Raw genomic sequence first — 14,369 nt, 5'->3', positions numbered from 1 at the left:
AGCCTTGGGAACAAAAAAGAAGTCTTATATAGATACTAATAAAATATTAATTTAATTACATATTGTTTTAATAAAATATTTCATAAAAAAATTAACTCATTTACTAACTTAATAATGGCTGTTGCTGTTTATTTGCTTCTGGTGTGAAAATTTAATAAAAATCCAATAAAAACAGTGGATTGAGTATAATGAATCTTGGTTTCCTAAGCATGCTTCAAGATGGCTACTGGTGCATGGTAGAACACTGTACAGTACTAACCTCCTCTTTGGCAACGTCGCCGTTGGTGTTCTCAACTTTGGCCGCTTTCTTCTCCCGCCGGAGGAAGGAGAAGCTCCTGCAGAAGGGGAAGGGAAAGGCATTAACAAATGTTAAGTGGGGGTATGATCAACCAACCCTCAATCAGCCAATACAAACTACTACTGGCCAGTAGCCTACCATTTCACCTTCCTACCCTACCCCCAACCCAACCTAGGCCCCAGCCACCAGGATGTGGTCAAATTGCATGAAAAATTACTCTAGTTTCCTGTAAATAACCTTAAATAACAGTCTGTAGGGTTGGGTTGGGTTGGATTAGAGTGCATTAGTTTGGTTTTTTAACTGCTGGTTAACCCATCTCCTGTATGTTGTAACATGTCCTGCCAAGTTACATGCCCATTATTAACCCTTAAAACTTCACTGCCCCAATCACCATATATGCTATTTCCTCCCCACCCCATTTGATAAGTATTTTTAAACATGTGCACCCCATTTTAATACTCTACATAGCTGCATCATATAAAGATTAATTGGTGTGGCCAATTTAACGTCCCACATATACCTATAGCAGTTTCAGGGAATGGTTTAACTCCAAGCCCTTCCTGCCGTTTTTAACCAACCAAAAGAATATTAATACGTATCTTTTTTTGAACATCTGCATTAATGACGTTCCATGCTCATTTTTGTATTGTCCAGAAAGGGTGACACGAAGACATGACAATTTTTCTAATATGAGAATAAGTAGTAGTAGTACAAGGAGTGCCCTGGAGTACAAAGCTTTCACTGTCCTGAGGATTTATTTAGTTCAACTTACGCTGCATTCAGTTTGACAGGAAATTTAAGATCAATTGCCCTACTTTGCCCGTTATCCCTGTTGATCAGCTTGTGGTCATCACTACTCCATGATCAAGTCAAATGCCTTTGCGAAGTCTTTTAGACACCTGTATTTTCCTCCCCCCACCCCCTCTCCTTTTCATTATTATGCTTAAGTGATTTTGTCAATGTTTCATTCACTGCAAAAACGCAGCATCTTTCCCTTTCAAATCCATTTTAACCTGGCTTGTCAAGTTCATGGCTCCCCATAAAAGTGAAGATCTGAATCCTAACCACTAATTTATGATTGTGCATCCTATCTATTTAGCCCATGCTTTGTTCCCTCCCCTGTGTAGTAAAGTTATCTGCTAATTAAGCACTAACCTAAGTGCTAAGCACTGTCGCCTAACTTTCTCCATATTACACTGAGCACTTTTGCTACTGGTACTTTATATTTCTTTATAAATATTGAATTCCAGTTATAAAAATCTGTTCTAGTATCTTTGTTCTTGGTTGGTTGAGCTCAACCACATTTTCCTGGTTGAGCAAAAATATTAAATTCCAAGTAGTTCTATGTTTAATTATTTCCAGGTTGACTTCCTGTTAAAATACTATAGTTTGTTATTTCCCCTTTGAAACTGGGTACAGGGAAGCCACTTCCAGGGAAGACTTCCAGGGACATCAGGCACCAAGTGTTCTAGATTACGTAGGCAATTCTCTTAACTGCCCTGAATTCAATCATTGCATTTGGTGGAATGCATATTAAAATAATTATCTTTGTTTACTCTGCCTCGATTCTAAGTACCTGTACTTATCTACCACCACATTTGTACACTTCAATGTACATGGAAGGTCTTCAAATATATAAACCTGCTATGCCATGTGATATATTTACTTTATATAATTATATTTTTTGTATCCAGACCTCAACTGCCCATGTAATCCCTTGCATGGGTTTCTGTAACAACTCCAAATACTGTACTGTATTGCACTCGTCTCAGTGAGGAAGCCGTTTATGAGAAGTTAATATTTTGTTTGCTTTTAGGCCTTGTATGTAGGCAAAGATAAATGAGGATTAATTGAATTAAACATTTTTCAAGTGAGATCCATTATTGTACTAGTTTAGACATGGGTATAAAAAAAAAAATAATTAAAATTCATAAAATAGATTTGAGAGATTTGTACACAGTAGGTACCATAATTGCAGAAAGTAATTTGTACTTTTTAAGAATTAAGAATGTAAAACTTAAAATAACTAGGATATTTTCATATATGAAAAACTTTAGAACAATCATTTTATAGAATTACAGATCAATGAAATAAGTTTCAAAAACTGTTGTGCAATAGCTAATGTTTTTAGCAGACAGCCAGGTGGGACCCCCCCCCCCACTTACCTGAATGATTTCTTCTTCTTTACCTTCTTTTCCGTCTTCTGCTCCTCTTTTTTGTCCTTATTTTCCACTTCCTTACTTTCTTCTTTATTAGCTTCATTTTTCTCCTGAAACAAAGAACAATCATGTAAGAATTTTTGTAGAGTAAACTATCCAACTCTAATGTCACAATCTATTACATAATTTCACTATCAGATCATGGGGATTATCACAGCAATTTCCTCGCTAGCACAGAAGGCAAGAGCAGCAGAACGCAGCAAGAATGTGTTTTGGTGGGAGTCTTGAGAAATCAATGGAATCTTTACATCCCACTGTATGCTGGGATAATCAAGACCTATGAACTAAACAGAAGCCTTCCACAGCAGTGATAAGAGATCTCATAAGCGAGGAGAGACTCTCCTACGCCGTGGTGGTTCAGTCATACTGTGCGTTTGATTTCCAACAGGAAGCGCTTACATTATTTTTTTTGCAGTAAACAAAAATTGCAATAGCAGAATATAATAATTTAGTATCGACTGAGGTGAAACCATAAACAAACACGTACGCGTGGCAGCACCAACAAATAATTATCAAGCTAAACAGGACGAACACTTGAGCGAAAACAAAACAAAAAATGTACCGTAAAGAAGCAACAGTGTATTAACCCTGAAACGGCTTGCGGTAAAAAAAAAAGTCATCTTAGTGCACATGAACAAAAAAAAATTATACATTAAACAAAAACAAGATGGCACTAAGTGATGCAAGCAGTAATCGCAGAGCGCGACTGAGGCCGTTCAAGGGTCAAACAGTAGTGTAACTGCAAAACAACACATATGGCATGTATAAATTAAAGCGAAAAACAAATAAGCAAACGATTAATAGCATAAACGGCATGATTTGGAGTATGGCTCCTTGACAAGCGACCTCTCACATACCTTCCCAGGTTGTCAAGATGCCATCGTCTCCAGGGGTCCAGAGGCACTGCTGCTTCACACCAATAAAACATCAATTAGGCAGTTTGATTTTAGCATCCAAGGACCCACGTCCGAGGCAAGGTTGCAACTTTGTAATCATCGTCGTCAGCTTCACACGAGACGCCACCCACATACGTATGCTCGGTACTACAACACTGCACACACTGCCTCTATCATTATCACACTATGCCGGAAGCTTAGCCGTACAAGTACTGTACTTGCTTTGGTGTATGTAAATAAACTGTTACACATTTTGCTGACTTTGATCCCTCATATGGTGCAGTTACTTAAATAGGTATTACATCAAGCTGAACGTGTTTAATCAAATGAAGACTAATCTGGTAGGGCGACTGGAGTACAGGAGAAAACGGCTAACAGTGACTGGAGCAGTGTAAGGATTAACACGTTTCCAGCAAGAATAACCTGAGGGAAGAACTTTTTTTTTTTTACTTTAAAACCTATAATCCTAACCACTTTATGATTGTACACTGTTACAAGTGTCTGCTGGAGATAATATATCAGTGTGTTGGTTAAGTGGGCCTACATAGACAAACAGCCGCACAGACCAGTTAATCGCCAGGGAAGGTTTGTCCACAGGCCAGGCAGGTTGTGCGAGTAGAACTAAATATTCACCAGGGGTCGTGTTTTATACCTACCTCTTTAACTTCAACTTTTTGGGGGTCTATTCCATACCTACTTAATGGGGGGGGGGTCTGGGAGTAGTTTACTCCAAGCCCGGCCCAAGGCCAGGCTTGACCTTGGAGAGATTGGTCCAACAGGCTGTTACTTGGAGCGGCCCGCATGCCCACCACAGCCAGGTTGGTCCGGCACCAAGAAAATTATCTGGTTTTCTCTTGAAGAGGTCCACGGTTGTTCCTGCAATATTTCTTGCACTATACTTTATGGGAGTATGTTGAACAACTGAGGACCTGTTCTTCAACATACCTTAAACCTTTAATTGGTTCCGAGGAATAATGCCCCTAATAGCCCAGTCTTCAGCCAGGCCTCCCAATTGATGGTGTGGTCAGGCAGGCTGCTGGACAAAACACGAAATATGACAAAAGCATCACAGTCCAGTCTTGCAGGCAACACCTCTAGCAGCAAGAGGGGCTGGAGCGAGAGTTCCTATACCCCCCATGCCCGGCCTGAAGCCAGGCTGGTCTTGTCATTACTTTGTAAAGCTATTCCTTGCATGCCAGTGTGCGCTTCCGGATCTAAACCCACATTAGCCAGAATTATGTAACATGACTGTGTTTTGTCATTTTCATCCTTGGCATTCTTATACACACATTTTTTCCCCTGTTGATGCTAGCGGCAATTTTTTTTATTTTTTTTATTTTTTTGTTTATCAGGTACCTGTCTCCAAATGTTCAGGGTATAACATTATGTTCATATACTAGTGCCCAGGGCACCACCCCTCCCACGACAACACTGACATCAGTACCCCTCCCCCCCCCCCACACTTAACTCATAATAGAACAAACTTTAAATTGCTGAGGACCTTTTGTTTAAAAATATATGCCTGCCACTGCATGAAACTACAGATTGTCGAAAGGCGGGGCTCAAGAGCAGACTCTACCCAAGCGAGTACATCCAGGCTTCTATCCCACGGTCTGCTTCCACTGTCATTATCCTATTCCATCGCATGGCATCCCACCACCACCCCCATCACTTGCCACTCGTTGTGTGGCACATTCCATCCCCTCCCCCCCCCCCCCACACACACACTATCAAGTTCACTAGAGCGAGTCGTCAACTCCTCAGAAACTTCCACTGTGAATCCTGCGTCTCTTCCTTAAAATAGAACCAAATTGTTACCGCTGAAGTCTCTTAAGAATCTGTCCGAACCCAAAAGTCAAGAAATTGTTCCCGGCCCCATTACAGGAGGAAGGCGGCCGTAGCGGTTATAGACGACTCAACAGACTGATGGCTCGTAAACACAGGCCACTATAGTGAAGCTTTGGTAGCCAACCTGCCCTTGCCAGAGGTCCCCCTCGACTGAGACTGACATGATATCCGAAGGGGCCCCAAGGTGATGTTTGAACACTTTCCAAACTTGTACCATCCACAAAACTATGACGTCGTACCGTGTTCACATTCTTTCAGCGCTGCCGAGTTTCCTTGTCAGGTGTTAGCACCTAGTCAAGTGTGGTGGTGGACCTGAACACAGTATTCCTTGGGACCACTCAGGAGACGCTAAGGGCTTACAACAAGGGCTGTGATCTTAGTATTAGGTAGCTTGTAAAGAGAAGCGGCACCTCACGCCGCCTTCCAAGCCTGCGATGAACGCGGGGTAGGGAAGGAGGGAGGGAAAGTGAACCGGGAAGGATAATGCCGGGGGAGGGGGGGCGTTGATTACAGGACGACACTAAACGACCCCCACCGTCCTCACCCCCCCCCCCCCCACACCACCAACTTTACCTTACTCCTTACACAAAATGTCGAGGCCTTCTTAAGACCCATGTCATTCTTTTCTCTCGTCTTTATTTACCCTACAGTTCACCGTTGCATATAGTTAGGCACCCGTTATACCAGGGCCAGGGTTCATCAAGCATTTACACAACCACTTAAGAACGTACAAGTTAAGAAATTGGTATTATCATGGCGGCTTTGTTCACTTTAAACAGATATGAGCACCGAGGCACCTTGAAGTTGTTAATAATAATAATAATAATAATAACCTTGCTTTGTTAAGTTTCCAAGCTCTTAAATTTATTAATAAATGTAAAGACGCCATGATTAAGGGAAGATGTATAGGTTTCGTAAGTAATTCGGCAAATTCTTTATGAATCCTGTCACTTCATGCTGGGGCACCGTTTCCTGAACACATTCCTTATTCCTTGTACACACACAGGCAGCTATAGGAGAGGAGCCAGCCAAACACAGCTGTGGGAAGGAGTGTGTTCTTAGCCAGCAACCCAAGAGTCAAGCCGGCCCTCGTCGGTAAGCAGCATTATCCAATGTTTCAACACTTACACAAATTGCCCGCCACACACGCACGCACACTTACACACTACACGCTACACGCTCCCACGCCGGCGAGTACACACTTGACAAACACCGCCAACGTCGGACGAAGACACCAGGAACCGTCGTCTCTGGCCCTCAACACCACCACCGCTTGTACCATAATGGGGCTCCGTATCGTCACCGGAAGTGAGAGCCTCACGACCCCAAGGCTGAGATGCGGACAGGAGACCGCAGGCAGCGGAGTATACCAACCTGGTTGACCAGACCGCAGGCAGCGGAGTATACCAGCCTGGTTGACCAGACTACCTACCAGGAGCGCGGGGACACGACTCCCCGGAACCACCACAAGGTGGGTAATCTAATTTGTTGACAATGAGAACCTGGCGGTTGGTTAAGTGGGGCTCACCGACGATGCTTAAAATCATCACTTCAACGCTGTCAACACCGGAATGCTCGACTCCTCACGATGGCTTTACTACTGTAGGACATCTGCACCAGCAGCCTCCGCCAACCCCAGCCCAGCTCCCTAAAATGATGGTACTTACAGTAACTATTTGGTCGTAAATACCAATATGTAGTGACGGACCCAAGAAGTTGACTTTTGTCCGAGACAATTTTTTTTGTTTTAACGGCAACAGTTATAAGACGGAAGCTAACCGCTGCCAGCCAAGAGCTAACACACGCTACTACACATAATATAGTACCATGTGCTATATACTTTGTGGGGGTTTTCAGGATAAAACCATGAATTATGTAGTCCATCGCTACATATATTAACTATTTGGTCGAAAATCCCACTAAGTATTACCATTTCAGGACCGTGAGTTGATCAAACCCCGCCATCACCACCATCTTTGTTTAGTAAATTGTAAAAAAAAAAAAAATCCACCATCCCGCCCCCCCTTCTCTTCGCCAGTCTTCTACACCCGTCCCCTCTACACCCACCCTCTCGGCCATGCCAGATATGGTGACACGACTGGCTGTAAGCAAGCAAGCACTCCGTCGGCGTTTATGCTATCCAAACCACAACAGCCTGATGAACCATCAGCGTTTTTCCGGCAAACATCTGACTGCGAGGAATACTATGAACAGCGTGTCGGTTACATTCATCGGACCGTTGACCCGGCATCGCGAGGTCGCGTTTTATAAACAATAACGTTTTAGATACTACCCGACCCCCTATTCCAAAAGGGGAAGAGTAGACAAAACTGAGGAAAGAGTGGACAGAACGGGGGAGGCGGAAGGGTAAAGTTAAAAGGGGGGAGGAAAATTGTGTGTGTGGGGGGGGGGATACGCGAGGGGGGAAGGGGGGGGGGCCAACAGAGGACAGCTCCCCGCCTTTCACACGGCGCAGCCAGCCAGCCACCAGTCACGTCCTCACCATTGTCCCAGCGTGCTCCTGGGGGTCCCACCACACCTCCCAGCAGCTTACTCCTGAGCCAATAACACCATCACCTGATGCAGCTGCCACCTCATCAACACCCAATGAGGTCGCTCCCACACGGTGTCCACTCAGCATTACACCAGGAGGCAGCATGACCTAACTCCTTAAACATGGCGAGACATTGGGAATTGTGGGGATCAGCTGCCGGCTGGTCAACAGCTGTTACCCTGCGTGGGCGGTGGAGTGGGAGGGAGAAGGATGGAGGGAGGAAAGAAGGAAGGAGGGAAGGGGAGAGAAGGAAGGATGTACATCAGGTTTTCCAAGTTTTTGCTCTACAACCACACCCCCCCCCCCCTAGCCTAGAACCATTGTACCACTAACATTCGTCCACCCCAAACCTACATGTTGGTTCCGAGGATCAATTTTCCTGAGGCCCGGTCTCTGACCAGGCCTCCTGGTTGGTGGTCTGGTCAACCAGACTGTTTAGAAGCCGTGCTCGCAGCCTGATTTGTGAATTAATGCCTGAAGTTCAGGTATCGTCAAGTGGTGTTTACCAGTTCTCTCTAACACTGAAAAAGGTCAGCTAGTTATGCCCCTTATGTGTAAAGGCAGAATTGGAGTCTTGGTCCCTTTATGTTTTTATAAGAGTTCTCTCTCAGCGTGCTCTCAGCGACACCTCTGCTTGTCAACGGGAGTCATTTTGCACTTTCAACCATGTTTCCTGATTTACAGTGGTTCTTACCCCCCCCCCCCAACCTCGTGTAGACCGTACCATCTTCAGGCTATCTTGAGATGATTTCGGGGCTTACGACCCCGCGGTCCGATCATCGACCAGGCCGCCTTTGTTGCACACCTCGAGAAGCAGCCCGTAGCAGCTGTAACTCCCAGGTACCTATTTACTGCTAGGTGAACAGGGGCATCAGGGTGAAAAACTCTGCCCATTTGTTTCCGCTTCCACCTGGGATCGAACCCGGAACCTCAGGACTACGAATCCGAAGCGCTGTGCACTCAGCTGTGAGGCCCTACCAGCAGGGTACTCAGCAAGCAAGGCAGACAGTCCGCGTGCTTTCATAACTCCTTGTATTTCCCACTTCTAAACTTCCCTTCACCTCTCCATCAACCTGTCCTCTTAAAAAGAGCGTCGCTTTTGGCCGTTTACCCGTATGGCCGAATATGGACGTAATTTGAAAATGAAAATAAATTGAAAATAAATTTGGGATTTTTTTTTCAACAACAGTAAGTTAAGGGTCCTCTGATAGGTTAGGTGGGCAGGAAATTCTCAAAGTTTCGAAACGTTATTCAAAACGTTAATTGAAAGTTCCTCTTCGAAGCTGTTCGAGGAGGGTCGGACGACTCAAACAGAAAACGGAACAGTACGTCACTTTTGTGAGTATTTCATTTCAAATTACGTCCAAATTTGGCCATAGTGCGCATACGAGCCAAAAGTGACGTTATTTTTAAGAGGACGGGTTGCTCCATCCTCTTTACCCTCTCCAAATCTACTCCCGATATCAAATGACCATTAAACACAGCTTTCTTGTACTCTAGATAAACCAACAACCACATCAATACATAATTACAAGACAAAACTTTAAACATGCACAAGTATAATTTAGTTTAAGACCGAAGTTCTGACCCCACCCAAGAAAGGAGCCTGATCCCACTGTAGTTGTTTAGATCATATTAAACGAAACCACCCACATTCAAGCGACCCAAGTTGTTGTAAATTGAAGCGGCATGTCCTCTGGCACTCCACTGGCATCACCCCCCCCCTCACAACCTCTGACCTTCCGGGGTGGCACTTGTCTGCCCATTACCAGTCGTAGAGTCACCCCCCCCCCCACCTTCCTGAAGAATGTGCTGTAGTACTTGTCTAACAGTCTACGAGGCGGCGACAAGACCTGCTGACCAGGCCGCCTCCTTGGTCTAGTTAACCAGTATTTAAGAGGCTGCTGCTCGCAGTCTGACAAGTCACAGTTCGATTGATCACTTATCTTTTAAAGGTGATTAGTTCTCTTAAACATAAGGGACGTAGCTAGCCGACCTCTTATGTGTAGCGTTGAAGTCTTGGGCCTTCGATGTTGATAGTTCTCTTTCAGCGTGCCTATTACACCTTATTTTATCGGAGACATTTTGAACATCCACTTACGAAACCTGTACATCTTCGCTCAGTCATGGCGACTATTTACATTCGATAAACAGTTTGAGCTTCGAAGCACTATGAGGTTGTTTATAGCAACAGCCACTTTGGGTTGTAACTTTCCAAGCTCGTAAATTTATATATGCAAACAGCCGCCATGATTGAGGAAAGATGTATAGGTTTCTCAAGTGGTTGAGAATATGCTTGTTTAATATTGGCCTTGACAAACCCCCTGGCGGCCTTCAGACAGCTGTACCACCACCACTGCAAGTGCTCCGACTACCACCAACGATCTACTTTAACAACCCAGTTCCCATCTCTCCCACAAACCATTCTTCTTCAATTACCGCAAATCTTCTCCATCAAGGACCAGCTCACAGCCTCTCCAACCAACCAAGCTTTCAAAGGTCTTGGACCCCAATCCACTAGGAGCTAACAACATTCCTCTACCCAAATGTGTCTTGTTTCCCAGCACGTTGGAGTAGTCAGGTTATTAGCGAAGCTTAACCACACCTTGAAACCTGGAGAGGGTTTCCGGAGTTCTTTTACTCCGAGCTCGGGCTGGGACCAGGCTCTAACCCACAACTCTCAACTTTCTGGTACCTATTTACTGCTACGTGAACAGTGGACTCTGGTGAAAGAAAACTAGCCCCAACATTTCTGTCCCGCCCGAGGACAGAGTCCAGGTCCGAGACCAGTACGCAGACCACTGTCCAACAGCTAAGAAGACCGAGCTCTCTAGATACCCTGTCCTCACACTATGCACCCAAATCATGACGCAATCACGTGCTCAAATTTCCGGTGCCTTTGTGATACCAAAAGCACCGGAATATTGACGTTTTCCTGACCGGAGAGGCTATAGCTGAGTTGCCTAGCACTGTCCGCTTCTGGCGACGAAACAGCTTCAAATATAACGCACGTCAGACCTTGAGGACGCTGCTGTATTTTCAACACTAAACAGTTCACTTGGATTTAAAAAGTCTTGGTTGATGAAACATTGATATAAAAGAAAAGTAGTTCCAAATGACAGTCAATTGTCAGTGTTATTAATAAACTGCCGACGTACCAACTCTCACATTTCCTGTATTGTGTCGTCCCCCAGGCCTCTCCACCTCTACCGAACCATTATCATACAAGTACACAAAAAACCTACAATCTACTGATTATTTAATATAAAAAATGCATGATAACGATTTTTATTCATAAATTTAGTAAATGTCAACGCCAACATCGTACTTATCATAGATGCCAGCAACCTCCAGTTGCTTGTCCTTCAACAATGTTTCCTAATAATATACCGCCTCCTTTGTCTAACATGACAAAGCAACTAACCAGCCTCCAGTCACTAACCAATTTCATCCGTAACAATCTAAGACTATTTAGAGTAGCCCAAAATATAGTCAAACCAACATCTTCATAGTTTATCACTGCGTAAAAAATGCAACCGTTTCGCCTAACCAGTCGCGTACGAACCCAAGCAACCTATGCAATCATCTATCTAGCTCCTCAATCATCTAAAACATCTATGCCGATGTATAGAAAACGCCAATAAGAAAATTTACGCATTAGACGAGGACGGGTTACTAACACTCCTTTAAAAATATAGCTTGGAGCACCGTCTCTGATCAGGCCTCGTGGTTGGTATTCTGGCTAGCCAGGCTGTTGGACGCAGCCTCATATGAACCACAGTCTGGATGATCGGGTATCCTTTGGAGGTGTTTAGAGAGAGTATCCAAGTTTGGGAAATGTGGAATAGTGTGTAGCGATAGCAGGGATGTTGCCCGCCTTTTGAGTTTGGGAGCTTAGCTAAGCTCGCTCTCCTTTGTCAAAGCTCCCCTCCCCCTCACAACGCTATCTCAGTCCCTACCCCCCCTCCCTCCCTCCCTTTCCACCCCACCTTAAGTCCCCCTCCCCATCCCACATCTCCCCAACGTCCACCCGGCCACCTCAACACAGCTGTTCGCTCCCAGGCGGCCACACAACAAGTTCCAACACTACCACCACTGTATCCCCTTCACTCAACCCCCTATTCATAATACAAAACGTGTACACCAAATGATTTCATGTACTTCGAAGTACAGCAATCCCTCCACAACACTGTAGCAGTGAATAACGCGAGTATAACAACGTCTTTGCCCATCACGGAGCCTGGTAGATATACCCCATCACAAGACAATGTCCAGGGGATACACGCTAAGTAAGCGAGTAATAAATACTGGCTGCCTCAGCCACCTTGCTTATCCACGCCCAACCTACGCGTCCTACTGTACATTTACCTGGCAACAGCTGGAGTAAACACTTCCTGCTGGATATTTACCCAACACCAGATGGAGTACGCGCACTTCCAAATGGATATTTACCTACCAACAGCTGGAGTTAACACAGGCATTGCTTACTGTAAATTATATCCAAATATATATATATATACACATATATATATATACACATATATATATATACACATATATATATATACACATATATATATATACACATATATATATACACATATATATATATACACATATATATATATACACATATATATATATACACATATATATATATACACATATATATATACACACACATATATATATACACACACATATATATACACACACATATATATATACACACACATATATATATACACACACATATATATATACACACACATATATATATACACACACATATATATATACACACACATATATATATACACACACATATATATATACACACACATATATATATACACACACATATATATATACACACACATATATATATACACACACATATATATATACACACACATATATATATACACACACATATATATATACACACACATATATATATACACACACATATATATATACACACACATATATATATACACACACATATATATATACACACACATATATATATACACACACATATATATATACACACACATATATATATACACACACATATATATATACACACACATATATATATACACACACATATATATATACACACACATATATATATACACACACATATATATATACACACACATATATATATACACACACATATATATATACACACACATATATATATACACACACATATATATATACACACACATATATATATACACACACATATATATATACACACACATATATTTATATATATATATATATATATATATATATATATAAAATGGGATAAGTTTACATTGATGAAAGAGTGGTTTGGAAACAGTTTTATGATTCTATGGAACATGTTTGCAAGGATATAAACATGAGCCGTCTCGAATGGGATGGTCAAGTAGGTAATCAACGAGGTTACTTCCATAGCTACACTAAAATCGGACTTAAGTGTATCTAGCACACTGAGGTTCGAACAATGACGGGTAAAGCCATCCCTATTATCCTAAACCCTGAAGCTCGGCCCTGAATACGAGTCTTATCAGCTTCCTACATACACACACCAGCTGATCAGGACATGTTGGGGGGGTGGGGGGGGGAGTAATATCCTGAGGAAGCTAACAACAACGCCGCCGCCGCCGCCGCCAGCGTGCCTCGCCCTCCACACTAATATATCTACTTTTATAGGCAGTACTTTATTAATCTATTTTTATGGTAAACAAATCCACAAGGGCCGTGACGAGGATTCGAACCTGCGTCCGGGAGCATCCCAGACACTGCCTTAAAGTGACAGGCACCACTGACACTGCTTATTCTTATGGTCTTTGGAAACTTCTGACGGTTTGCACCCGGTGGCACCAATACAAGACCAACAACTACATTTTGGATTCATTTTGATTCTCGGCGCACTCGCTATGTAACGCAATACAGGAAAGAGAAGGCCTGTCGTCCACAAACAAGATAACACCTTGTGCCCCCTCGAAGGCGAGGCAGCTATTTATATGAACCTAACCACTTCATGCTGTGTAGCCTACGCTTAAAACAATCCAGCTATCCCCCGTCCATTATGTTCCCTGGTAGTTTATTCTGTTGAAAGCTTCCCGTTACACCTGGTAAGATTGCATGCTGGTATCCATATTTCAGTAATAAATATGGAACCCTTTCAGAGTATTTTAGTTAATGTAAATCAAATAGGAGCAGTGTTAGTGTTCGCTTCCCATAGTTCAGGACTAACCGAAATGTTACCTTCCAGATGTGGGGCGCGAGTAATTTTCAGCCAGGTTATTGTGACTTGCTGTCTGCACGAGTAATGCTGTCAGTCTTTAGAAAGATTACTAGTCGTGGGGTCTGACCCCTGCCAGGCCGGACCAACCAGGTAGTGGAGGACACGCAGGCCTGCAGGTCGCACAAGCACCAGCCATTCAGACTAAACTCAACTGTTAACCCTGAAACCAACAAGTTAAACGTCCCGGCGACGCTGTCTTGGACCGGGCCTCCTGGTTGGTGGTCTGGTCAACCAGGCTGTTACA

The 14,369-nt window shown here is 43.4% G+C and overlaps 1 protein-coding gene across 1 annotated transcript in view; it reads right to left on the bottom strand.

Moving 5' to 3' along the window:
* Positions 1-223: 223 nt before the first annotated feature.
* LOC138349661 (uncharacterized) overlaps positions 224-14,369 on the bottom strand; it is a 64,773-nt gene continuing 50,627 nt past the window's right edge. The window contains exons 3-4 of the mRNA XM_069301035.1: positions 2,464-2,567; positions 224-335 (exon numbers count right to left, since the gene is read on the bottom strand). Coding sequence (XP_069157136.1) covers positions 224-335; positions 2,464-2,567 — 216 coding nt within the window. The remainder of the gene's footprint in view (positions 336-2,463; positions 2,568-14,369) is intronic.

This window comes from Procambarus clarkii, chromosome 45 (assembly GCF_040958095.1).
Source record: "Procambarus clarkii isolate CNS0578487 chromosome 45, FALCON_Pclarkii_2.0, whole genome shotgun sequence".
NCBI lineage: Eukaryota > Metazoa > Arthropoda > Malacostraca > Decapoda > Cambaridae > Procambarus > Procambarus clarkii.
The sequence above is the reverse complement of the archived record's forward strand: the minus strand, read 5'-3'. Positions and strand labels throughout refer to the sequence as shown.